The sequence below is a fragment of the Benincasa hispida genome, chromosome 1 (assembly GCF_027475165.1).
Source record: "Benincasa hispida cultivar pf3 chromosome 1, pf3_genome.v1.1, whole genome shotgun sequence".
Classification (NCBI taxonomy): Eukaryota; Viridiplantae; Streptophyta; class Magnoliopsida; order Cucurbitales; family Cucurbitaceae; genus Benincasa; species Benincasa hispida.
In genome coordinates this window covers 94,043,275-94,070,634 of record NC_143478.1, presented here as the reverse complement: position 1 = coordinate 94,070,634, position 27,360 = coordinate 94,043,275, and the positions used below count along the sequence as shown (strand labels likewise).

General features: G+C 35.0%; 3 protein-coding genes across 3 annotated transcripts; all 3 read left to right on the top strand.

Moving 5' to 3' along the window:
- The first annotated feature begins 593 nt into the window (after positions 1-593).
- LOC120068880 (ethylene-responsive transcription factor WIN1-like) lies at positions 594-1,562 on the top strand. The gene is made up of 3 exons (XM_039020532.2): positions 594-699; positions 797-945; positions 1,174-1,562. Exons 1-3 carry the CDS (start codon positions 617-619, stop codon positions 1,506-1,508), a joined length of 567 nt encoding a protein of 188 aa, XP_038876460.1. The 5' UTR covers positions 594-616; the 3' UTR covers positions 1,509-1,562.
- Positions 1,563-10,819: 9,257 nt separating this feature from the next.
- Positions 10,820-11,679, top strand: LOC150038865 (uncharacterized). The gene is made up of 2 exons (XM_090314774.1): positions 10,820-10,964; positions 11,177-11,679. Exons 1-2 carry the CDS (start codon positions 10,820-10,822, stop codon positions 11,677-11,679), a joined length of 648 nt encoding a protein of 215 aa, XP_090170900.1.
- Positions 11,680-18,763: 7,084 nt separating this feature from the next.
- Positions 18,764-20,568, top strand: LOC120074242 (embryo-specific protein ATS3B-like). Its single transcript, XM_039027337.2, has 3 exons — positions 18,764-19,059; positions 19,355-19,462; positions 20,196-20,568. The coding sequence occupies exons 1-3, from the start codon at positions 18,925-18,927 to the stop codon at positions 20,469-20,471; spliced, it is 519 nt and encodes a 172-aa protein (XP_038883265.1). The 5' UTR covers positions 18,764-18,924; the 3' UTR covers positions 20,472-20,568.
- Positions 20,569-27,360: the final 6,792 nt, after the last annotated feature.

The window sequence follows — 27,360 nt, the reverse complement described above, 5'->3', positions numbered from 1 at the left end:
ATAATTTCTATGGAAGAAAAGATACAATGTGAATATATTTAAAAATTTTATATTTTATAGATTAAATGCTAATTTAAATTATTATTAATTTTTTTAAAAAAGTTAACTATAACTTCTTTTAGAAAAAAAAAATAGTTAACTTTTGTTAGAAAAAAAAAAAATTGTTCATCGATAAATATGTTGGAAACATATAGGGGTAACAAAATTTCATGAAAATAACAATATTTAGAGCAATTGAGGAGAAGTTGTAATTTGCGAAAAAGTGGACCAAAGACTAGAAATAGTTTGAGTATCCTTTCAAATCTGTAAACTTGCTATGGCTGAGTATTCTTAATAAGTGTGATTGTTACTTTTTAACTAAACCATCTAACTATGGAGAAGAAAAGTTAACTATAAGTCTATAACTAATAGTAGAGACAATTTATAAAATTTACTGGAACTACAAAAACTAAATATAGACATTTAAATGTATCAGTAAAAGGAAAAAATATCAGTAAAGATTTACTATGTATTGCAAAACAAGAGTAAACCCAAAAAATTGTGTATATATAGTATATTGTAGTAGTATATATAATATATACAATGATGAATGGGTTGAATATAGTTTTGAAACAATATGGGGAAACAACAAAACAAGTTTAGAGGAGTGAGGCAACGGCGGTGGGGCTCATGGGTCTCTGAAATTCGTCATCCTCTTCTGTATTTTTCCTTCGCCCTATACTTCTCTCTTTCTTCTCCTTTTCTAACATATTTTCTAAACCCTAAAACCAAAATGTTTATTTTTCTTCTTTTGTAGGAAGAGAAGAGTTTGGTTGGGAACGTTTGAAACGGCTGAGGACGCAGCTCGAGCCTACGATGAGGCCGCCATTCTCATGAGCGGTCGAACTGCAAAAACCAACTTTCCTGTGTCCACCGCCATGGTCAGAACTGAAGCTCGAAATATTCGTAAGTATAAGAAAATGTTTATAAATATAATGATGTTCGAGGTCTAACAGAGAAAATAACTTAAAATTTTTATTATATTACAAGTTTACTCTTTCAACTATCAACCACACAAAATAATAAGTCTTTTGATAAATTTTTTTAATCATTAAATAAATGTAAATTTGAACTTTATGTCTAATGAAATCCTAAACTTTCCATTTTTTATTATTCTCTCCTTCTCGTTTTTAGCTCCATTTTCGCCGTTGTCGACAATTCTCAACACTAAACTTCGCAAGTGTTGGAAATCTCTTCCTCCTTCTCTAACTTGCCTTCGTCTCGACACCGAGAGTTGTCGCATTGGTGTTTGGCAGAGACATGTGGGACATTGCCGAGTGGTCGACTCGAGCTGGGTGATGATGGTGGAGCTTGAGAAGAAGAACAATGACGGATTCCGAGTAACGGATGAGTCATCGGAAAATGGTGTGGAAGATCGGGTGAGACTAATTTCAGATGGGACAGAAAGTTTAGATGAGGAAGAAAGAGCTGCTTTGCAAATGATTGAAGAACTTTTGAATAAGATATGAATCATACAGATTTTTCAAGAATTTCTAAATCTAAACCTAAATTATTACACATCTGCTTTGTGTTGTTCTGAATTATCGATCATTTCCATGGTATATATCATGAATATTGAATAAACATAATGTATGCATGAAGTTATTTATTATTATTTCATAAAACACATAACATGGGGTATTACAATTTTCGTATTACGTATTTCAAGTAATGAATTAAAAAACCATAGTCGAACAAAAAGATATAAGTTCGAATTTTCAATCTCAAATATTATATTAAACATAAACTCAAAACTATACATAGTTGTCAATCGGTTAAGTTTTATAAAGTACCAAATGAAAAAGACAATTGGTTATGAATTAGTTGAGTCAATTTTAATTATGTCAATTTGATATGAGGAATATTTTAGTACAATAAGAGTGAGAGGTTTGAACCACAAACCTGCCATTAACACATATTATATAACCCGTTGAACTATGCTTTATTGATTTCAGAAATTTCAGTATAATAGAAGTGAGAGATTTGAACCACAGACCTATCATTAACACACATTATATAACCAGTTGAGTTATGCTTTATTGATTTCATAATGTTCAGTATAATAGGAGCGAGAGATTTGAACTACAAACATGTCATTAACACATATTATATTATATTACGAATTGAACAATCATTTCTTGATTTAAGAATTTTCAGTTTTTTGAGTGTTATAAATTAGGTTTTTTTCCCCTTATATTGATGCATTATTTGTCATAAAACAAACAAACAAATTAAAATTTTATGGGTTGAGATATACTTTTATAGCATTTCTTTTAATACATTGAAGTATAATTTTTCTAATACGACAATTAGAGGAGTAAGGATCGAACCATATTGATATCTAGAATGGTTATTAATGCATGCCTTATGACTTTGCTAACTGAGCTATCCTCAGCTCAACAAATATAACTGGCTTTGCAAGCCCATTTTTGGTCAATTATTTATTAATTTTACTTTAAATTTAGGACTATTTTTAAATATAGAAAAATAAACTAAAATTTTTATAAGATATAGCAAAATTTTAAAACTATCAATGATAGATGTTAATAGACGCTGATAGACATCGATAGAAGCCTATCAATGTCTATCAGCGTCTATCATTGATAGTTCTAAAATTTTGTTATATTTTGTAAATATTTTCAACAATTTTATCATTTGAAATAATTTTCCTTAAATTTACAATCCTATCTAACACTGAAATGTTTATTTTGTGTGAAAAAAAAATTTAAATTAAAACATAGTGGTTTAGTGTATTTGAAACTCATTATATTTTAATTTTTATCTTTTCAAAGGTTTAAATTTAGTTATGTAATCAATAAATTTTAAAATTAATCCTTATTATTATTAGTCTTTTATAAGTAAATATTTTTGAAAATTTTCTATTTATAAATAATAATATTATTATTTTCAAGAAACGAGTATAATATATATTCAAAGTTTTTATAAAGGAAAGACTAATTGAGAGTTTTTCTTTTATTAAGAAAAGTTCAACTATAAAAATCACAGTAGGGATTAATGTAAGATTATTTATTGAAAGTATAAAGTCTAAAATATTAAATATTTAAATATTTAAATTTAAATATTTAGAATTATAAAGTCTAAAATAAAAGTTTCAAAAGACAAGGGGAAAAATGATAGTTTTACCAAATATTTTACTTAAAAAACCAAAAACTTATATATACTTAAAAATGGGGAAAAAAGTATATATGAGTTTCACACCTTATATCTATATGCATAAAAACTCAATGCATTGTGAAAAGTAGCTTATACATTTAGCTGAAAAAAATGTATCACAAAATCTAAAATTCAATTTCCATTAATATTTAGGAACTTCTAATCAATGCTACAAATTTCATGATGACATTCAAGATATTCTTGTTTGAGTTTTGTAGAAAAATAAAAGTCATGTGCTAAAGAATATGTGAGAAGTAGCAATGAAAATTAGAACAGTGATGATTTTGTACAAGGGTGAGCTTAACTAATATTTTCTTTGTTCATTTATTATGAAGTAAAGATGTGGTGAGAAAAGATACCATTTTTTTTTGTTTAAAATAGTTTTCATTTTTGTTTAAATACTAACATTACTTTAGTTCCTTTATTTTTCGCTAAATTTTGAGATTTGTACTTTTAAAATGTTTGTTTTAGTTTCTTATACTAGTTAAAGTGTGAAGTTGAAGGAGATGGCAGACTCACGTGGGAAGTCAAAGCGCTCGTTGTCGTTTGAAGAGGTATACGAAGGGACGGTAGACGATAACGTCAACGAGGTAGACGATAATACCAAGAGGTAGACAATAGCATTAAAGAGGTAGACGATAATATCAAAAGGTAGACGTTAGTATTAAAGAGGTAGACGATAACGTCAACGAGGTAGACAATAACGTTAAAAGGTAGACGATAATGGCGTGCCAACCTTTCCTTTCTATTTTTCTTGTTTTTGAACTATACATAGTTGTTGTATTTATACAAAATGGAATCCCTAATTTTGGAATGCAAGAATAATTCAACAACAGAAATGGTTATACACTTGTTGTGACCTGATTGGTCCTTGTTGTATCCAACCTATTCATTTGGTAAAAGGTAAGACTGTAATTTGATGAAATCTTTCATTGCTAATGGAGTTGCTAAGTAGATTTGTCTTTGGTGACGTGGCTGGCTGCATTGGCATTCATCCCCCCTCAAACAAGAGGTAAGTTCTACTACACTGAGTTTGGATCGAAAGTGGAAGAACTGTGAGTGTGTTAAGGTCTTGGTGAGGCAGTCAGCGATTTGGTCGGAGGATGGTACATAACGAACATCAAGCTGACCACTGAGGACTTGATCACGAACGAAGTGAATGTCAATCTCAATGTGCTTGGTCCATGCATGAAACACCGGATTTATGGCTAGAGCACCTGCGCTGAGGTTGTAACACCACAGGACTGGATCCGACTTCTGTTTGACACTAATCTCACACAGTAGTTGTTGCACCCAGATGATTTCTGTAGAGGCATGAGCTAGCGCTCTATATTCAGAATCTGCGGCCTACAACAGATTGTTTCTTTGAGGACCAGGAAATAAGATTACCACCAAGAAAGATGCAATAAGCAGCAACTGATTTTCAATCATCTATATTGGCTGTCCAATCAGCATCGGAGAAGGCCAAAATAGATAGGTCGGACCCCTGTTGAATGTAGAGGCTAAAGTGTCGAGTGCCACTCATATCTTAGTATTATCTTCACCGCTTGCCAGTATACGTCCGTAGGTTGCTTTAAGTACTGACTTAGATGATTAACCGCATCTGTAATGTCAGATCTCGTTGTGGTTAAGTACTGTAGGGCGCCAATCGTGCTCCAATAGATATAGGGATTGTCAAGGGGAGTGCCATAAGAGATGAAGAGTTGCTTGTTCAGAACACTCGGAGAGGGTGCTGGTTTTAGATCTCCAAGGTCAAGGCGGTGTAGTAGGTCCTCAACATACTTTTCCTGATTCAGTATAACTCCATTTGCGACATTGTGCAGTTGGACTCCAAGGAAGTAGTGGAGTTGGCCAAGATCCCTTAGAGAAAACTTGGAATCCAAGGCTGTTACAAGCTTGTTGATTATATGCGAATCGGTGCCGATAATATTTACATCATCAATATATACCAGTAAAAGTATCAAGGCAGAAGTGTTGCGATATATGAAGAGAGATGTATAAGATTTAGCATTCTGAAATCCCCAACTACATAGTGCTGTCTCCAGTGTGTTGTTCCAAGCCGTTGGTGCTTGTTTGAGGCCATATATGGCATTGTGTAAGCAACATACATGATTTAGTAGTTGGGGTTGAACAAATCCTTGCAGTTGGCACATATAAAATTCTTCATCGAGGACCCTATTAAGGAAGGTGTTATTGAAATCTAACTATCTCAGTTGCTACCCTTTGGATACAAAAGGCTAATGACGATCCAGATGGTGGACGTCTTTACCACTGGACTAAATGTCTCGAAGAAATCAATGCCCGGGTTTTGATGGAAGCCTTTTGCTACGAGTCATGCCCTATAGCGTAGAATGGAGCTATTAGGACTCCGTTTGATTCCGAATATCCATTTATTCCCAATAATGTTCATCGATGGTGACGGAGAAACTAAAGTCTAGGTCTGATTTTTCATCAATGTTGTAAATTCATCACTCATTGCTTTATTCCACTACGTGGTTTTGAGCGCATCAGTGACTCGTGTAGGTTCGGTTAGGGACCAGTCTTTGTGAGTGGGAGATGATAGGATTTTGGGTTTGAAGATGCCTGCCTTTCCTCGGGTAATCATGGGATGAGTAGATACGGGTAGGGTATCGGGTGAAGACTGGACAGTGGACAACGAAGGTAAACAATCAATGGGTTGGGCAGTAGGCGATTGTGAGTTAGGGGGTAAGCGATCGAAGGGTAAATGATCAGTGGGTAAACGATCGGTGGGTATAGACCGATTTGTAAATGATCGGTAGGTAAACAATTGATGGGTACACGATCGGTGGGTAAACGGGTGGTGGATAAACGATCGCTAGGTAAACTATTGGTGGGTACACGATCAGTGGGTTGGACATTAAATGATGAAGGTAAACGATTGGTAGGTAAACAATCAGTAGGTGAACGATCGTTGGGTAAGCAATTGGTGGGTAGGCGATCGATGGCCTGGACACTAAACGATAAGGGTAAACGATCGGTGGGTAAACAATTGGTGGGTAAACGATCAGTAGATGCACGATTGTTGGGTAAACAATCGCTAGGTAAACTATTGGTGGGTAGACGATCAGTGGGTTGGGAATTAAACAAAGAGGGCAAACAATCAGAAGAGGGAGGTGGGAAGGCGGGGTTGTCTGTAGTGTTATCAGTTGGTGATTGGGTGTGGGTTGTTCTGATAATTGGTGAGGGTGAGGTTGTGGATGTAGAAGGCAGAGAGTCACTGTGCGGTGTGTTCTGACTGAGGGGCAACCAGGAAACCGGGTGGAAGGCAACTGCTTGCTTGGCTGCCTGCAAGCTAAAGGAGGCACTTGACAAGGAAAATTAGTTTCATCAAACACAACATGTTGAGAGATGAGCAACCTATCATTGGAGTTGAGGCATTTATAACCTTTGTGATTCACAACAGGGCCGAGGTAGATGCACTTTTCTGTATATAACTCAAATTATGTGAATTGTACGATCTTAAGCAGGGGAAGCATGCACACCCAAATATTCGAAGCTTCTCAAACTTGAGCTTCTTTTTTAACATCACTTCTATTGGAGACTGTCCTTTTAGGACAGGAGTGGGAATGCCATTAAACAGCAGAGTTGAGTATAAGAAAGTATCCCACCAATGATGTAAGGGAAGATGTGCTTGGGCTAGTAGGGTTAGCCTATCTCTACTATATGTCTTTGCTTTCTCTCAGCCTTTCCATTTTGTGCTGATGTATATAAACAAGTATACCTGGAGGCAATGCCAAGTTGATGACAGACTTTGTGTATTTTGACAAATTCTCAACCATTATCCGACTGTAGGGATTTGATCAGTGTATTGAACTGAGTTTGTATCATGGTGAGAAAGTGTTGAAAAACTGCAAGTGTATCACTTTTTAACCTCAGAGGATAGATCCATGTGTACCTACTGTGATTATCAACAAAGATAGCATAATATTTGTACCCATCTGTAGATAAAAGAGGAGCTGGACCCCACAAATCAGTATGTATAAGTTCAAAAGTTGCAGTTGCTTTAGAGTTAGAGTTAGGGAAGGCTAAAGAGTGCGATTTACCATAGCTACAAGAATCAAAAAATTTGAGCTCTTCATTATATGACATAGGGAGATTACAGTCTTTGATAATAAATTCTGGTGTTTTTTATGATGGATGGCCAAGTCTTCTATGCCATGTAATCTTAGACACCCTATGTTTCGAAGATATGCTAAGAATAGACAGATCTTTATTCTTGTGCACTGGTTGCGATGGTACTCCATTTTCTACTGACTTCGAGCTAACTTCTGCACCTTCTAACTGATATAGCCCATCTTTAAGCACTCCCTTCATTATTGTTTATCCCGTACCCTTGTCTTTAATACGACATTAATTCATATGAAATTCAATAAACACATTATTGTCTTTTGTTAGCTTAGATATACTGACCAAATTCTTTTGCTATGCAGACACACATAACATATCATTCAGTTTCAAATTGCAGGCATCACTAGACAGACATGCAGTTCCAACATGAGAAATTTCTAGAGTATTACCATTAGCTACAGTGACTGCTTCAGTACCTGAGTATTCAGTCAGGTTGCCAAGATTGTTGAAGTTTGAGGTAACAAGATTGGAGGCACCACTGTCAGCATACTAATTTGCATCAGTCATGTTTTCTTGTCTTGACAGAAAGGGGTTACTTCTATAAGCAGTGGCTAGGGCTATTGGATGAGGTTGTGTGTTTTTGGTTTGGTTGTTGGGGAAGGGTTATCCCTTGTTTTGAGGAGAATTGGGAACAAATTCTCTGTTATACCTGTTGAAGCAGTAAAACGCTATGTGTTCTACCTTCCCACAAACTTGACACACAGGTTTGTTATTGTTTCTTCCCCTGCCTCAACCTCTTCCATGGCCACTACCACCTCGTTGTCCTCCCTCAGTAAACTGTTTGCTGTTATTGATCTTGTTATTTTGGTTGACATGTCTAGTATTTGTCATATTCACTGATGCATTACTGACTTGGTTGAAGCCTACTGTTATCTTTTGGTTTGATTGATGTTCCAATCTCCTTTCATACAGGAGAAGTTCCAATTGCATATCAAGCCATGACATGTCTGCTCTCCATTGGATCGTGGTCACGATGGCATTGTACTCTTCATCAAGTCCTAGTAGCACCTACGAAACAAGAGCTCTTGGTGGCATTGGACTACCAGCTTACTCAAGATTATCAGCATTCATTTTCATAGTTTGAAGGTAATCTTCCATTTTCAAATTATCTTTTCTAGTTGTTTGAAACACATGTCTCAGATAGTCTTCTTCAGCCCTGGATTGAACACCAAAGAGTTGTTGAATGCTGGTCCACAGATCCCTTGCACATTCACATCTCATCACTTGAATGGCGACCTCTGGTATCATGGAGTTATACAGCCAGCCGAGGAGAAGTTGATCTACAGCCATCCACGCTTCGTATTGAGGATTTACCTCAAGTGTTGTCGACGAGCTGGAAGCACCACTGCCGGAGCTTCCTTCTGCGCTGAGCGGAGCAACTCCTGCTCCAGTCGATCCAGTCGGCATGCTCTCATCAACTGCAGGTTGCAAAAACATTGGGGAACATACCTTTTGTCCGGTTAGGTGCCTTTTGAACCAGTAACTCCAAAGGATTAGAAGCGCCAAGTTTTTCCATAGAAGAAAATTGCTGCAATCAAGTTTGATGGAGGTTATCTGATTGAGGAGTTGGTTTAAGAGTGGGTCGTTGAAGTTGGTTGTGCCGAGGGTGGTTCCCAGGTTTCCTTGATTGACGTTGGTCATTGTTGGCTCTGATACCAAATTAAAGTGTGAAGTTGAAGGAGACGACAGACTCATGCAGGAAGTCGAAGCGCTCGTTGTCGTTTGAAGAGGTATACGAAAGGACGGTAGATGATAACGTCAATGAGGTAGACGATAATATCAAAAAGTAGATTTAGTATTAAAGAGGTAGATGATAACGTCAACGAGGTAGACAGTAACGTTAAAAGGTAGACGATAATGGCGTGCCAACCTTTCCTTTATATTTTTCTTGTTTTTGAACTATGTATAGTTGTTGTATTTATACAAAATGGAATCTCTAATTTGGGAATGCAAGAATAATTCAACAACAGAAATGGTTATACACTTGTTGTGATCTGATTGGTCCTTGTTGTAACCAACCTATTCTTTTGGTAAAAGGTAAGACTGTAATTTGATGAAGTCTTTCATTGCTGACAGAGTTGCTAAGTATATTTACCTTTGGTGACGTGGCTGGCTGTGTTGGTATCCTTAACAATACTTTGTTCATTTTAGTATATATAATTTTAAAATGTTTATTTTAGTCTCTTATACTTTGTTCATTTTAGTTTATATGATTTTGAAAGGTTTATTTTTGGTCCCTATAACGAGACGTTAACACTTCATGGTCAGGTCTTATACAAACTCTTTGTATAGGATTCCCCCGCTCACACGTCCCCTACACGAATAACCAAGATCAGACCATCTATGACAAGCCACAACACTTGTAACTATTTTACAAAGCGGGTTGCATCCGTAGTGTTACCAGGATAAGGTTTCTATCCTATATCCATATACTACAGACCATTTTGGTTATTCCTTAAGACATGATCCACTTGTATGTCACCACATACATGCTTAAGTTATATAAAGACAACTAGGGATTTTAGTTTATTGGTTTGTGGTAAAGCAAATAAAACATCCAAATATGCAAAGTTAATAAGTGAATTAAATATTATACATCACAAGCGTTCGTACAAACTGTTTACAAACTATGAGATACGAGACTTTAGGGCATCATCCCCAACAAAGATGAGGTTAGAAATGTTGGCCATTAAGAACAACTTTGAGTTACAGGTTAAAAAACCAAACAAAAAGTTATATAGTGTTCGGTGATTACAGCAGACTTTTAAGTGGGTCGTTCGAGTAATTAAAATGAATAGATATGATATTTTCAAAATCACAAAATGCACGCCTAATCACACATGCTCCATTGAAATATTGAATCATGCCACAAGCAAGCCAGTGCATTCGTTATTGGTCATCTAATCAAGGACAAGTTCGGTGTTGGTCGGGGGGACAAACTGCACCATATTATTGAGGATATGCAACATCAATACAGTATCAATATTAATTATGACAAGGCATGACGTGCGAGAGAAACTGCTTAATCTCTTGCAAGGGGGATGACAGAGGAATCATATGTCGTCTCTCATGGATATGGTGAGGCTTTGAAGATAGAAAATCCTGGAACTGTATTTGAGATCGAGCTTGAAGAATCAAAATATTTCAAATACGTGTTCATGGCACTAGTCTAAAGGTTTTAAAAGTTGTTGACCCGTGATCATTGTGGATGACACTCATCTAAAGGGTAAGTATAAGGGAACAATAATAGTTGGTGTTGCAATGGATGGTAATAACCAATTGTACCCACTAATATATGCAATTGTTGATAATGAGAATGACTGAGTCTTGAAGTGGTTCATGACAAACCTTAAAACAAAAATTGGAGAACGCCCCAACCTCGTATTCTTATCAGACCGTGGATAGAGTATTCCCCAATTCTTACCACGAACTTTATATCTTCCATTTGAAAAGGAACATGGAGAAATACTTCAAAAATGAGGCCGTTAGAAAATTATTTCACGATGCTTGTAGAGCATATCGAGAATCAGAGTTCAAGCGTCATTGGGTCCAAATAGTGAACTACAAGAAAGGTTCCCTTGCTAGATATTTAGAGGATGCTGGTATTCAGCGGTGGGCACAGTGTTACTAGTTTGGGAACTGATATGATAACATGACCAGTAATAGTGCCGAATGTTTCAATACTATTACCAAAGAAGTAAGAGTGTCACCAATAACTCCATTGCTAGAATACATAAGAGGTCTACTTCAAGGTTGGTTTCATGAGAGGCGAACAATGTGGTCTAAAGTACATCGGCACATTTAATGTATGTAGAGGAAATAATGGGTTTAGAGTGTGACAAAGCTAGGCGGTGCCGAGTAAATTCAATCGATTATTATAGATTTCATGTCAAGGATGGTGGATTAGATGGTATAATCAGCCTTAACACTCGAGAATGTAATTACAAGCAATTTCAGTGTTTGGAGATTTTGTGTTCGCACGCTATTGCTACAGCTAGAGAGCGCAATATCAATCCGTTTACTCTATGCAACAGATTGTATAGTGTTGATTCCCTAGTACTAGCATATGCAGAATCAATAAACCCGATTGGTCATGTATCCAAATGGAAAAAGCCACTAGGATATACCGAGGTAAAAATACTCCCACCGAAAAGAATGTTACAAATTGGTAGACGAAGAGTAAATAGGATACCGTTTGCTGGAGAACATGTCACATTGAAGAAACGTGGACGGTATGGTGAACTGGGACATAACAGACAAAAGTGCAATGAACCATTTGACATGTCCAAACTCAACAAACAGGCAAGGACGACATAGAAGACCCAGCAAATGTCCAAACTCAAATACTTGATAACTTATTACTCTTATTATATAGATTATTCATTCTGTAATGTAAAGACGTTCTGATAAATACTCGATACACAATACACATTACTCGATACTCTTTTAAGATATACTCGTTACACGATACTCGACAATACTAGATAAACATGAACTATATAGATGGTTGATTTACAAATACTATATACTCAGTGCATTTTACTCGATACTCGACAATACTCGTTAAACATTAACTATATAGATGGTTGATTTACAAATAAAATATTGTCTCAGATTTACAAATAATGTGAAAATTTATATAGAAAACCTTAATAAAAAAATTGATCTGCCCACAACTCAGCATCATACTATATACAGTTTCGATTCGGTTTGATATACAATTAATGTCAAAATATTGTCTTAGATTTAAAAATAATGTTAAAATTCACATAGATGGTATAGATTTACAAGTTATGTCAAAATTTACATAGAAAGCCCTAATAAAAAAATTGATATGCCCATAACTCGGCAACATACTACAACCTAAAATCATGCATCTTACCCTGTCGTAAGCTCTCCATACTCGACTCGGTCACCAAGTACTCAAATTACTTGAGACTGAATATCCCACAGTCTAGTGTATTCCTTTGTAGTGCGCCTGTATTGATACGATCAGCTTCCAAGGACTGGGTGCAAGGTCAGGCTTTGCATCATATAGGCCAAAGAATTGTGCCAGTGAATGGAGAGTAAAGCATAGGGGCACCAGGAATTTTAGCAGATCCTTCGGTGTGGTGTACTTGGGGAGTGAGTCATACAAAAGGATGTGTCCGATGTTCATGTCTACTACCAACATAAACCAATGCTGCTTGTAGTTGACTAGGCTATAGATGTAATTGACATCTGCCCATCTAGGTTGATGTTCATGTACCAGTCCGAGCACGTAATCGATATACATTTGCTTTTTCTCCCATATTTTAGCAGTTTCTTCCATCGTTTTCCCAAGTATGGCCTGGAACAAGTTATCTGGACCTTGGATGTTCAAGCGACTCTGCAAAATAAATAACAATAGGTTCAGTGTATATCAATACTGCAAAATTGTACAATAAAATTTAAACCTTCTATAACACACACCAATATGCCATGTCGCAATGTCGTGAACCGATGAGCACATATCTTCGACCGGCTAATAAACTTTCGTCGAAAAAACATGAATAAAGAATCGAGAACCTATAGTTTGCAAGTTAAGTCAAAGAATGGGAATAGTAATTAACAAGCATGTAAATGTAATAAGGGATGTTAACTTACGTCCTTTTCAACCTAATTACTATCACGTGTTAGCTCCCAGAATAACTCCTTCATCGTGCAATTCCTTCTGAATAGGACTTTATTTCTCGACCAATTAGGATCTATATCCATGCTGATTAACTAGACCATGAACTCATTCATCAAGTCCTTTGGAATAGCTTGTGTTGGGTCATAAGGGACGATGTCAATCAGACATTCACCAAGCTGAATGTATTTTTTTTCCTGTTGCCCTTACTATGTCAATTGGAGAGGTGTATGGTTGTGTTGGCTTCTTCTTCCTACTTGTCCATCTTTGTCCCACTCACAATTCATAGACTCAGTGGAATGTAAAGGAATGAGTTCATATGACTCAGTGGAAGGTGGAAGAATAGGGCCACTGGTCTCGGTGGTGGGTAGAGGAATGAGGTCAGGGGACTTAGTGGCTGATGAAGGGGTTGGGTCACGGGATCGGTGGAATGTGGAGGAATGAGGTCAATTATTTCGGTGAACTTCATGCATAAATCCTATTTAATTTACGAAGTATGTTAGGTCAAATACAACACGATATAAATTTACATTAGAATAAGTTTAAGATGATATTACGTACCTGACACAATGATCGCAATAGGCTAGTGATTGTTTGTACATTGGTCTGAAGAACACTCAAGTCAAACTTCACATTTTTCAAGTCTGACTGTACTTCGTCCAATTTACACTCCATCATAGACACTTTCTGGTCCACATCACGGAGTGATGTGTAAATGCCCACATCCCTCATGGATTGTATTCGACCGAGGCGACCCTCGCTCCTCAGTTGGGGGTACATGCTCATCAGTAGGGAGCTCATGAGACTCGTTATGAGGAGGGTGAATCTCACGCTCATCGGTAGGGAGCTCGTGAGACTGATGCTTATCGAGTTCTGGCTCATGGGACCGATGCTCGTAACTCTTGTAGTAACTAGAATGACTACGAGCATCCTCATCATGGTGTGATCTATGTGTCTCTGAGGAGGTTGTCTCGACATTAATATGCAAGTATACGAGTCATTCATCGACCCTAGTTTCCCTATACCGCCTTTCCCTATTGGACCTGATCAATGGTGTGGGTGTCATCCTTGTTTGTAAAAAACAACGAACAATTTGTTAGTTATGTGTGACATTCACCTTAAATCCAAGTAAATTGTAATGTAATACACTAATCTCGATGGACTCAAACACATCTCGCACTATTGTTTTGGTTGGTAGTGCGTATGCACACTCCCACCTCAGGAATCGAGGTATGACATGTCCATTCAGTCGAGTTGTAACTTTTCTGGCAACTGTTGAAATGATCTCATATGCCTACACCTACCATAATTCATAAACGATTATAAGACAAGCATAAGTAGTAAGCGACATTGTAACTACAATTAGTAGATTTCCTATGCCCAATGAATGGATATTACTTGAAAAGCATGAGGAAACCCAGTAGGTTGTACTTGACAATGTAGCTCTTATTGTTCTTGGACCTTTTATTGTAGTTCTCTACCTTGCTACTCAATCCTCTTTGTAGTTCAATAACACATTTCCCCAATCCATGGAATTAAAGCAATCTAAATCCTCCACATTAATTAATAAGGTCTTGTCGACATTGGCCCTCGTTTTCTCCTTTCCCATCATACCCAATTCAGTGTAATAGACCAATGTTATCTTCACAGCCTCCATAACACTCTCAAACTCCATCTCCTTATACACTATCTCTAAGGTTCCAATATGAATGTCCCCCGTAAAATCATTCCTCAAGTACCTATTACGTAGTGATCCAGTTACTTCAGCTCTCCTCACAACTATTGGATCAGGAGACTACCACAATCCTCTTACCAGTAGGGAAGTAATGGAATATCATCGCATCCTTCCTATCGTCTTCAACCTCCCTCAATAGAAAGTAATGGACCAATGGACTGTTGAAGGTAATGTCCATGTCCACGAATTGTCCAAATACCATCTTCTTAAAAGGACACTAGTGGGAGTAAGCTTCTATTTCACTATCTTGTTAGTCGTCCCAATGTGAGAGGATAGGCTGGTTGCTTGGCCTGGGAAACTATCCTGGGGAGGAGTCTTGAACTGTCTAACCATACTACACAAAATAACAAAAAATAGGGAAAAATAAGAATTCTGCAATACTCGATACACGATGCTCGTTCCTCGATGCATGATACAAGATACTCGATTTCTCGATACTCGATACATGCTACATGGTGTCCCTTACTCGCTACATTATAAGTGACTAGATGGACGATTATCGAGCATTCGGTTTGATTTTCCACCTCCATGCATTATCCAACTCAAACTTAAACTCTAGACAGTTCGAAATAACAAAAATATGAAAACTGAAACGAAACAAACTCGAAAGTCCAACTAAACATGCAAGATATAAAAATAGAAATGAAAACCGTGTCGGTCGAGTATCGAGTAACATGGAAGTATATATCGAGGAACATGATGCAGAGATAATCGAGTTCTGAGTGAATGATGCAAAAATACAAAAAAAGGAGAAGAATGTTACCTTATGTAGAGATAGTCGAGTTTTGAGTGAATGATGCCAGACTACAAACACGGAGAAGAATGTTACTTTATGCAGAGATAGTGGAGTTTTGAGTGTAGAGGTGGTGTCGTCGAAGGATATACAATCAGACAAACAGAGAAAATAGTCTGAGCTCGTCGAAAGTGGTGAAATAGTGGACTTCAAACGCCTTCAAACGGATTATGAATTCAAAAGAATTGAGTATAAAGTAATCGAGCATCGAATATGACGTAGATATGATCTAGTATACACGTGTCAATTATAGCCGTATCGAGTGACCATGAAGCTAGGTATTGAGTACCGTGCATTGAGGAACGTGTGACGAGCTACCGGTATTGAGTAACGAGCCATCAAGGATCGAGTAAATTTATATTGGCAGGCGTGCGGGGTGCATCTCAAGGGCCAATCAGTAAAATCACATGCTTATGACGTAAATAGAATGTTACTTTCCATTACTTTCTCTACAGGTGGCCATTTTTTATTTGAGCCTCCCAAATGAGGCCATCCGTACAAAAAATCCTATGTAAATTCTTCATTAGGATTGAACCACTCTAATCTCTTTGTACATTTCTCTTCCTCTCAACTTCTTGCAAGTTAAGTTCTTATTTCTCTGTTTGAATTTTTGTTTTGTTCTATTCTTTCGTTCCTTCATCTGGCTTATGTTCTTCATGTAGCAACGATTATGGTGTATGCTCTGTTTCTTGGTGAGTTTGATTTGACATTACTGAAAGACAAACTTTTATAAAGAAGAGACAAACTTAAGATGATGACAATGTATTTGTTATTCCTCTTGGAGGTCTCAAATATGAAGATATTCAAATCTAGCATCATAAAAGCAAATGTTTAACTCATTAAATCTGAATATATTTTTTCCTTTGTGATGACTGTGTCAAACTTTTCAACTTAAGATTCTTGATAAGATAAAAGTGATTAATTATGTCGATTGGAATGTCATTCAATCGTGAAAGTAGTTTTTCAGGTAATTTTTTCTACACAATTTACATTTGTGTTTGATTTAATTTTTCAATGGTTTATCTTTGAAAAAAAACTAACCAAAATATTTTTTTTAAAAAATGAGTTTACGAAATTAGTTGTTTTGAATGAAATACTTAAAATCAACTTTAAAAAAAGGCTTTTGAATATTTAATGGTTAATCTCTCTCTAATTGTATGACATATAAAATTACCAAAGTAACCTCATTAATCCTTTTCCTCACTTCCACCATTTCTGATGTTCCCCACCTCCAGCAACATCCACCGCTAACTCCGATGACATTCATGATTGGTGACCCCCTTCGATGATCAACTAGGTAACCAACTTTGGTAATGACCACCTTTAGTGACCAACTACGATGATCATCTTGGCGACACAACTACCTCCAATGACCAACTCTAGAGACCACCTGCACCGACCAAATTTAATGACTAACTCTGACAACAACCACTTCCAATGACTAGCTTTGAGACTAATTCTTTTGTCCTACTATATTGATTATTTTCGGTGACTACTCTAATGACCAACTTGATCCTTTATATGGTCAAACAAAGAGAAAAAAGAAACTCGGCTAGTGAAATTGAACATATGAAATTTTTATTATTATAATTTAAATATTACTGTTAGTGCAGTTAAGTTGGTTGATTTTTAATAGGCAAAAAATGATATGCAATTTGTTCCATGGTTTGTCAAAAGCATTACTGTTGTCGGAGTAGTTTTTGTATGGAAAATATTTTTTTTCTTATTTGTTACATGATCTTCCATATCTTTTTTCTTTCAAATCTTTTTCCATTTAGTAGCTCATATAGGTTTGAGTGTTTGCTTTCATTTAGAATTAACCCATTTGTTGTATGCGTGTGGACATGGTATAAAAGCGTTATTGAAAAGAGTATATTGTGAACCTCTCTGTAGGATTGTTACCTAGTATCTTTGAAATGCGGTTGAAGAGATTGTTCGAGTCAGTTACTTCTGTGAGAAAGTTTGAAATTGATTCATACTCAAAAGAATCCAAGTTTGGTTATATCGAGGGGATCCCATAAGTAAGAGGAGCCTAAATAAGTTTGTTTGAAATGTGTTTCAAACAAGAAGTGGAAAGAACGTTAGTGCAACAAGAGAGGGAATCTCAAGCTTAGAGGGAGACTAAATTATTCACGAGGAGTAGGTTGTATGAGAGCCATATTGAAAATCTTTAATAGATAAATACTTCATCATAATTACTTAACTTTCTATTAATGAAATATCTTTCCATCGGGCACACTACACCCTAGACATAGGTGATATTATTACACCGAATTAGATTACAAATTTTTCTGTTTTATTTCTTTGTTTGTCTTCTAGTCGGTTCTATTGTTACAACATTACGTATGACTTGTGGCCATTATATATTAAATTTATTTATTTTCAATTACTATTAATAATTTGTTAAACCACATTTAGTCTTGAGACTTTTAAGTACAAATTAAACAAATTTATATCTATAAATACTTTTGAAAAAAAAATGTAACCAAAAGACATTAGACGATCCAAACATGCTCTACATTGAAGTAATAATGTGAAGTACACAAATATCTTAAGCATTAAGTTATATGGTGTTGTTTTCAAAAATAAATGTTATATGGGGATGAAAGGGCTCATAGACCATCTTCCTTAACTCTTAAGGCTTCCTTGTGTAGATTGGACCAAATCTTCTAGAAACTTAGTAAAAATTCAATATTTTCTCCGCACTAAATTATCATCATCATCCTTTTTTTCGTTTGAGTATATCTAACTTTGATCATTGTCTCAAAATGGTCCAAAACTTTAAAAAAATTTCTAATATGTCATTAAATTAAAAAAAAAAGTGTATTCAATTTTCTACCGCAAAATTTTTTATAAATAATAGCAAAATATTATGGTCTACCATTAATAGACTGCAATAAATTACTATAATAGTCTATAAGATCTATCACAAACAGACATTAAAATTTTACTATATTTATAAATATTTTTATTTATTTTTCTATATTTAAAAATAATCATTTGATAAATTTTTAAATTTATAATTTTATGTCAAAAAGATCTTTAACGGACGTAGTTGATATTTTTAAATATAGATAAGTTTAACTCAAACGTAGCTCGCTTCTTTTTGGGTGTGAAGCAGACATAAAATTACAATTTTATTGTCTTATTACACATAAAATTTAATTTTATGGCTAATAAATTCGAGTCTTATTTAACAAAGACGTACACATCAACTAAGCTTGTCATTTAATCATAATTTTTTAAAGAAAAAGGTAAAAGGACGAGATCCACTAGAAAGTCTCCTGTTTCCCGTGTGATTCTCATGGCGTATGGATTATAGTTAGAGTTTAGCTTTATATTAAAGAACACTTTTAATAATCTTAGATACAGAGCAAAAAAGCCATGGAAACCTTCAAGAAAGTCACCATTTCCCTTTATTTCCTCTTCGCCCTCTTCAGCTTCTCAGAATCTTCTAGATCCATCCCTCATCAGCCTCAGCCTCAGCCTCTTGAATCCTTCAAAATCAACAATACCCAGGTGAGCAATTTCAATTTATTTTTACCCAAAATGTGCGTACGATCAAGAACGTGAAAGACAGTCGCATTTTTTATTAAGGGTTTCCTCATTTTCCCACAAAAAATTTGGGAGTAAAAACCATCACGATTGTGTTTAATCGCCCAAATTGTAATCACCCATTTGTCTGTTTTGTAGAAATTTTCAGTATCTAGTCTGATTTTCTGTTCTTGTGAGAAAAAATTGATGTGGGTATTTAAGCATTCGGAGTAATTTTAGACTTAGACTCGTAATTTCTTCTTGTGTTGTGTTATTATAGAATGCAAGGAGCTGTTCGTACACAGTTACAATAAAAACAAGCTGTTCATCGCCTGCTTATACTCGAGACCATATCAGTATTGCATTTGGGGATGCATATGGGAATCAGGTACTTTCTGATTTTTGAACAAAATTTCTTCCCCAAACTGAAATCTGTACTGTTTCATGTTAGTTTTCTTCGATTTTGTTGCGAGTTGTGTATATGCTTGTTTGTCCCTAAGATTTGCGGTTGGTTGTTGTTACATTTGTAGGAATTGTGTTGGATGATTTTTAATTGGATTTGAGCAGTGTTGTTATGAGTTTGTTCCCTTTTATGGATGTAGTTCTTTATGGACTAGAATAGGATCAAAATAGCAGTTTCATTAACATTTTGGAAGAACAGAGATAAACTAAGTTTTTGTTATCAAGATTTGTATATAGGTTTAGACATGTTTTTGGAAACTGAAAAATTGAGAAACAGTGAATGTTATAAGACCAAGCTTGGTCCAAAAAATTCATTAGAAATGAGTGCATTACAAATTTGTTGTATTTGTGATCTTCTAGATATAGCATATAGTTCTAGATTTTGGATTCTTCAAGAGTTGGACTTAATTCCTTTTAAGATATTTGCTTCTAGGTTAAGTTTTTCTTTCTCATCTAGTCATCTGTATTATTCTCAAAATGCAGCACCTTCCCAAAACAACCTTACACTCGGATATTCTTTCTTAAAATGAGCAATCACTTGAAGGAGTAACTTCTCATATCCTTTTCTTCTTTCTCAAACCAAACACAATCTATCACCATTGTTTCAACATCACTTATCTTTTGTTGATTTGTACATTGAACAATATGCGACTGTTTAGGTATACGTACCGAGGATCGATGATCCGTCTTCAAGGGCATTTGAGCGCTGCTCTACAGACAGATATGACTTAAGGGGACCGTGCACATACCAGATATGCTACGTGTACCTCTACAGGAGTGGATACGATGGATGGAAAGTGGACAAAGTAACCATCAGTAGTTATTCTTCAAAACCCGTTACGTTTAGTTACAACTCGAAGATCCCCAATGATGTTTGGTTTGGATTTAATTTCTGCTCTGGGCATCAAGCTGTGGAATCTACTGCAGCAATGTAAAAGATTGAGTTGAAAATTCCAAGCTTTTAGTCAGAACTATGAATTAAGTAATGCAATGTTCTGAGTTAAATAAAGTGATGACATCTTTTGTAGTAAACTAGGAAATGGAAATTCCTGATAGATCTAGTGATTTTTCCCCTTTCTTTGCTGGTTTTTAGCTACTGCTGTTATTAATTTCAAAATTCTTGTATATTTTACAAGGATGATTAACTAAAGCTTTAAAAGTAAGGGCGACGATAACTGCAACATTGTACAATGGAGAAATTTAGGAATGAAAATAGAGTAGGACATGGAAAACAACATCTCTTATCTTATCTATTCTCAAATTGAAATATTGGAATAGGTTTAAAAGATCACTTTTTAAGTAATAGCGTTGCTCTTGATGATTACTAGGTTGTTTTGGCATATATGGAAAGAATATTTAACCATTTTCTAAGGACTACTGATTTAGGATTTAACTTGATTATTAAATATAATGCATTTTCAAGGTTAGAGAATCAATACACATTCAAAATCATATGGATAAAGACTAATCTATTTACCTTTTTTTTTTTTTTTGAAAAATAAATATATTAAACCAAAAACAAAGGGATACAAACAAAGGTCATCGGAAGACAACACTAGGCTTCTATCTTTGCAAGGGTATGAGTAACTCATTATTGAAAAAAAAAAAAAAGAAAAGGAAAAACTTTATAACATTCGACAAAATAATATCCTCAACAACATCTGACATCTCACATAAATCTTATCTTTGGTAAAGGGTATTGCGATAAGATCAAAGCTACCACTGATGACAGCACCCCTTTGTCCCGCTCTTGTTGATCCAGCTTCTCGATCAACTGCTATAAATCTTTCAGGCCTACCACATTTTTGTATTTTGGAATGACGTTCTTGATGATTTCTCAAGCACAAAGCTATGCTTAAGGTACGACTTTGCTAACCCAAAAGTGCCTCTACATGGAAGCGTTAGAGTCATTGCTAGAAAAGAAGGGGGATAACACATCTCTGATCATTTCTTCGTTCCATTCTCCATTGGAACCAACACCAATAAGCTCGGCCGCCCTTCTGAGGGGCTCTCCCAAAATCCTCGAACTATGCTTAGCTAGAAGGGCTTGATTGAAACATTAATTTCATTATTCTTTACAAGTCCACTGACTTTTTTTTTTCCATCAGGCAATAATCTTTTATTAAATAATACCTTTATTAGTGGGGAGAATAATTGGAGTCTAATTTTCTATTAAACAATAGCTTTATAGTGGGGGAGAAGACACTTTTGTATACAATTTTATTAAACAATACCTTATAGTATGGGAGAATAATGTCTGTGCAGAAGAAGATGTGGCTAGAGGAGTTGATAAATTGACGATTTGTGTTTTGGCCAAGAAAAAAGTACAAGGGGTAAAGAAAATCGTTGAAGAAAATCTAATTAGGGTCGGTTTAGATTCTTTTAATATATTTTAAACAATTTTATTTTTTTTACTTATTAGTTGATTTTTTAAGAAAATAAAATTTCAATATATTTTCCAACTAATCAAATAGATTTTGTTATAGAGTTAAATGAAGTGGCTTTATCATTCCATTCACTTCAGCATTTAACGGTTTAGTCAGTATTTCAATAGTTTAAAGCTAAGTTAGGGATCATTTAAAATCATTTTGCAAACCTGAGAGACTAAAGTGCTTATTTTGGAAGCTCAAGGACCAAATAGACATAACTCCAAACCTAGGAGACCAGAAGTGCATTTTGTCCAAAAATAAAAGAAAACTTATGAACCAAAACGGTATTTAATAACTTGTAAGTATTGTAAAATTGAAGAGCAAAACGATGCACAACGAGAATACCAATACCGAAAGATATAATATTAAAATAATAAATGAACTCAAATAACCAAATTTATAAATTTATGAAAATAAGAATCATAGAAATAAGAAAAATATATGAAATTCTCTTCTTTAATTTTGATCATTATTACAAAATCACCGAATGTCATTATTTATAGGCAATTTGACAAATAGAAGGTAGAATAAATTGGACATTAGTATTGTGTATTTACAAGACACATGGTCGACATGACACATGGGGGTGATGGAAGTATGACACATGGACTATTAGAACACTAAGTATGGGCATTTAAATTTCATATATTTTAGAATATTTATAAAACCTCTCTTAGATGCCAATTATATATATGTGAAATACGTCTCATTAAAATCTTACTAAGAAAAAACCCCATGGAAAAAAAATCCTGTGAAGAAAAAAGATTACATATTTCATATAATTTATACTTCTAAAAGAATATAATATATTTGCTTCCCCTCATGAAAACAACATTTAAGATCTCCGAGTCGCCTCATTCTAATGTTGTGTACCAATTTTTCAAAGGTTGCGGTAGGTAATGCCTTTGTAAATAAGTTTGTCAGGTTATTTTTCAAACAAATTTATTGTACAGTAATGTCACATTTTCTTCAAGATCATGAGTGTAGAAAAGCTTGGGTGAAATATGCTTTGTTCTATCTCTTTTAATATATCCTCATTTGATTTGGTTATACATGTTGTATTGTCTTTGTATAATATCGTTGGAAGATTTCTACTAGAAGATAAGTCACATGTTTCACGAATGTATTGAGTTATTGATATTAACTATACACATTTTCGACCAGCCTCATGAATTGCAAGAATTTTAGCATGATTTGAGGAAATAGCCGCTATGGTTTGTTTCACTAATTGTCATGATATAGCAGTTCCTTCATATGTGAATAAATAACTAGTTTTATATGAATCAGATAAATATTATAACCAACTAAATCAAAATTTGATTTATTTGAATAAAACAAACTCATATCGATCGTTTCTCAAAGAAAATTGTGTATATGGTTAACTCTTTTCCAATATTTTTTTGTTGAAGAAGAACTGTATCTAGCTAATAAATTTAGTAAAAATGCAATATTTGGTCTTTTATTATTAGCAAGATACATAAGTGCACAAATTACACTAAGATATGGTACTTTATGACCAAGAAGTTCTTCATTATTATCTCAAGATCGAAACATGTTTTTCTTTACGTCCAGAGAACGAACTTCCATTGAAATGTTAAATGGATGTGTTTTGTCCATATAAAAGCTTTTCAATATTTTTCATGTATAAGTTGATTGATGTATAACTATCTCATAAGTTAAATGCTCAATTTGCAAACCAAGACAAACTTTTTTTTTTTCCAAGATCTTTCATCTCAAATTCTTTCTTAAGATAATCTATTGACTTCGAAAGCTCTTCAGCAGTTCCAATTGTATTTAAATCAACATATACAGTTATAATAGTAAATTTGGACTGTGATTTCTTCATAAAAATACACGAATATATTGGATTATTTTGATATCCTTCTTTCAACAAATATCCACTCAGACGATTGTACCATATCTGTCTTGATTGTTTCAATCCATATAGTAATCTCTGTAACTTTATTGAATATAATTCTTAGGAACTTGATTTATATGTTTCATTATCTTAAATCCTTTTAGGATTCTCATATAAATGTCATTATCAAGAGATCCATTAGATATATTTGACTACAACCATAAGATGCATGTCCAGACTTTAATATACAGTCAGACCAATTAAAAATCTTAGTGTAATTGCATCCACCACTAGAGAATATGTCTCCTCATAATCAATACCAGGTCTTTGTGAAAAACATTCTGCAACTAGTCTTGCTTTATCTTGTGACCTCATTATTTTTATTATTATTATTATTTTTACAAATACCCATTTGTATCCCACAGGTTTGACACCTTCTGATGTTCGAACTACTGCTCCAAAAACCTAATGTTTTGAAAGTGAGTTTAATGCTGCCTCAATTGCTTCTTCCTACCGAAGCTAATCTTTTCTTTGTTGACATTCTACAAACGAATTTTGGTTCAAGATCCTCATTTTCAAATATGAAATCAAGAGCAACATTATACGTAAAAATGTTGTCAATAACTACATTAGTTCAGTTCCATCTTTTTCCTGTCATGATATAATTTATTGAAATCTCATTATTGTCTTTAGGCATGTTACCTTCTTTACTAGTCAAGTCAAGGATTTATTCATGAGTATTTATATCCTTAACTAAGTCTTTTTTACTATTAATTATTTTTCTTTTTTGAAGATTTTTATTTTTCAAATTCACTAATCTACCATGCTTTTGGCGTGTTCCAGACTCATTAGTGACAACTTACTGTGTTGGGATATCAATTTTTTATGGAATATTTGCAGCTGGTATATGTGACTTAGTTACATTCTTTACATCTATAAATATATCTAGTGATTGATTTGTTATATTTTGCAAATCAATTATTTTCTAAACTTCAAGGTCACATTGATTTGTACAATCTAAATTGTTAATGCTGATGCCCTAAATCTCATAGGGTCCTATACTTTGTAATTATATTGTACAAACATTTTATTTAGATCTCAATTCCAGCGACGGTTTCTAGCTCCGTATCAAGGTCATGGTCAATATCGTCATTCATAGGTCCGAGATCCACATTTTATTTATGTAATAAAATATGTGATGTTTTATTTCATAATTAGTTACATTAACCACAAACCAATAAACTAACATCCAAGGTTATCTTGTAGCTTAAACATGTATGTAGAAACATACATGTGGATCATATTTAAGTGATAACCTAAATGTTCTGTAGTAGATGGATAAGCTGGATACCTTATCCTAATGACACTACGGGGGTATGACCCATTTTATAGATGTTACAATTGTTGTAAAGTGCTACAAATGATCTGATCCTGATAATTCATGTAGAGATATGTGAGTAGGGATATCCTATACAAAGAAGTTTGTATAAGATCGGACCACGAAATATTTAGTCTCATTATATAACGTCGTTTATAATGGAGATTTACATTTCATCAAGATGACCATAGTTAACATGACCTAAATCCTGAGTGAGTTGTGAACTCTTGCCTATGAAAATGGTCATTTGATTTGTATGGGTGAGAGTGGCTAGATCGTCGACTTAACAAGCTTACTATTTTGGGGATTCGTCTGACTGAGGAGCTGGGAACACAGCTACACAAGAAGGAGTTCACTCCTTTTCCAACGTCGGGATAAGGAGATAAGTTACTTCCTTAAATTGTTTGTACATTACAATTACAAACTACAGGAACCACGAGTTTTAGGCATCAACCCAAAAAATCTCCCACTTGTCCTAAATTTAGTGGGGTGTACAATATAAAAGTCATACTAATATAAGAGTACATACAAAAACAACAAACTAGGGCATAAATATGCACCCAGTACAAAATTTTTCACTTTCCCTAGACTAAATGTGGCCTGTCCCGTGGACCCATACTCTGCAGGTGACTTTCAAGCACCTTAGCCATGAGGGCCTTTGTAAACGGATCAACAATATTGTGCTCCAAAGCTATCTGTGTGACGATCACGTCTACTCGATGCACAATCTCCCGAATAAGATGATACTTCCACTCTATGTGCTTTTTACGCTTGTGACTCCTAGGCTCTCAGGAATTAGTCATAACACCACTATTATCATAATAAAAGGTGATGAGCTTAGACATGTCTGAAACCACTTCCAGATCAGTCAAGAACTTCCTGATCCATTGTTCGTTCTCTTCGTGATACAAACTTAGGAGTGTATTGTGTGAGGAAATTGGAAAAATAGGGTACAAATGTGAATGATGCGTTAGTGATGCATTAGTGATGCGCGCAGGGATGCGTGACACTCCTCTTTATGCGTTCAAGTTTTCCTGAATCGAATCCAAGTATAAATCTAATTCAGGTTCCTGGTAAGTTCAGGTCGAACTTAGGGATTTAGATCAAGGCTAATGCAGAGCTTGCGTTGTAGCTAATGTAGAAGTATCCTAAGTGAATGCTGAATGAGTTATCTACACTAAGTTTTCTATGTGCGTGCAAAAAGGTCAAGTGGAAAACAGGGGTTCGTGTGAAAATGGTGTTCAGTGCAAGTGGTATGCGTTGATCTAAGTGAAATATACACGTACAAGAATGTGGTGCGGATGAAAATCCCTTTGCTTGTTTATAACTCTGTGTAGATGCATTAGGGTTCTGCTTACTTTATGTTCAACACTTCTTAATGCGAATGCCGCACTGTTGGGATTAGTATCCTAATTCTCCCGGAGTCTCGTTGTTTTGTAAATATACACATTGTTCAATGAATGAAATAAGTGTTATTTAATTCTAGCATTTACTCATATCCAATAAACAAAGCTCCTTGGTTATCTTAGGTGAACTTAAGCATGTATATGTGATATACAAGTGGATCATGCCTTAAGTGATAACCTAAATAGGTCTGTACTATAAGGATTAAGGTGGGATACTTGATCTTAGTGACACTACGGATACAGCCCGCCTTGTAGAGGTTTGCAAGTGTTGTAAACTACTACAGATGGTAGGTTCTGACCATTCATGTAGAGACATGGAGCATGGGTGTCCTGTACAAAGAGTTTGTATAAGACCTGGACCACGAGATGACTAGACTCTGTATATAATGCCGTTGATACTAGAAACTTGCATCTCATCTAAACGACCATAGGTGACACGACCTCAATCCTGAGTGTTTTGAGAACTCTTGCCTTTGAAGACGGTCCTTTGATTAGTATGGGTAAGAGTAGCCAGATTGCCAACTCAACATGCCTACCTTTTTGGGGACTTATCTGATCTGGGAGTTGAGAACTTAATCCACAATATGGAATTCACTTCTTTCCCGAAGCAGGGATAAGTAGAGAGATTGTTCCCTTAAGTGCTGATTCCGAGGCTTGAACGTAGTGGCCACAGCTTCTCTTTGGAAGAGAAGACTTAGTCATAGTAGGACTATGACTTATGTTCATTAGAGAGATCAGTTGTACTTAAGGAGA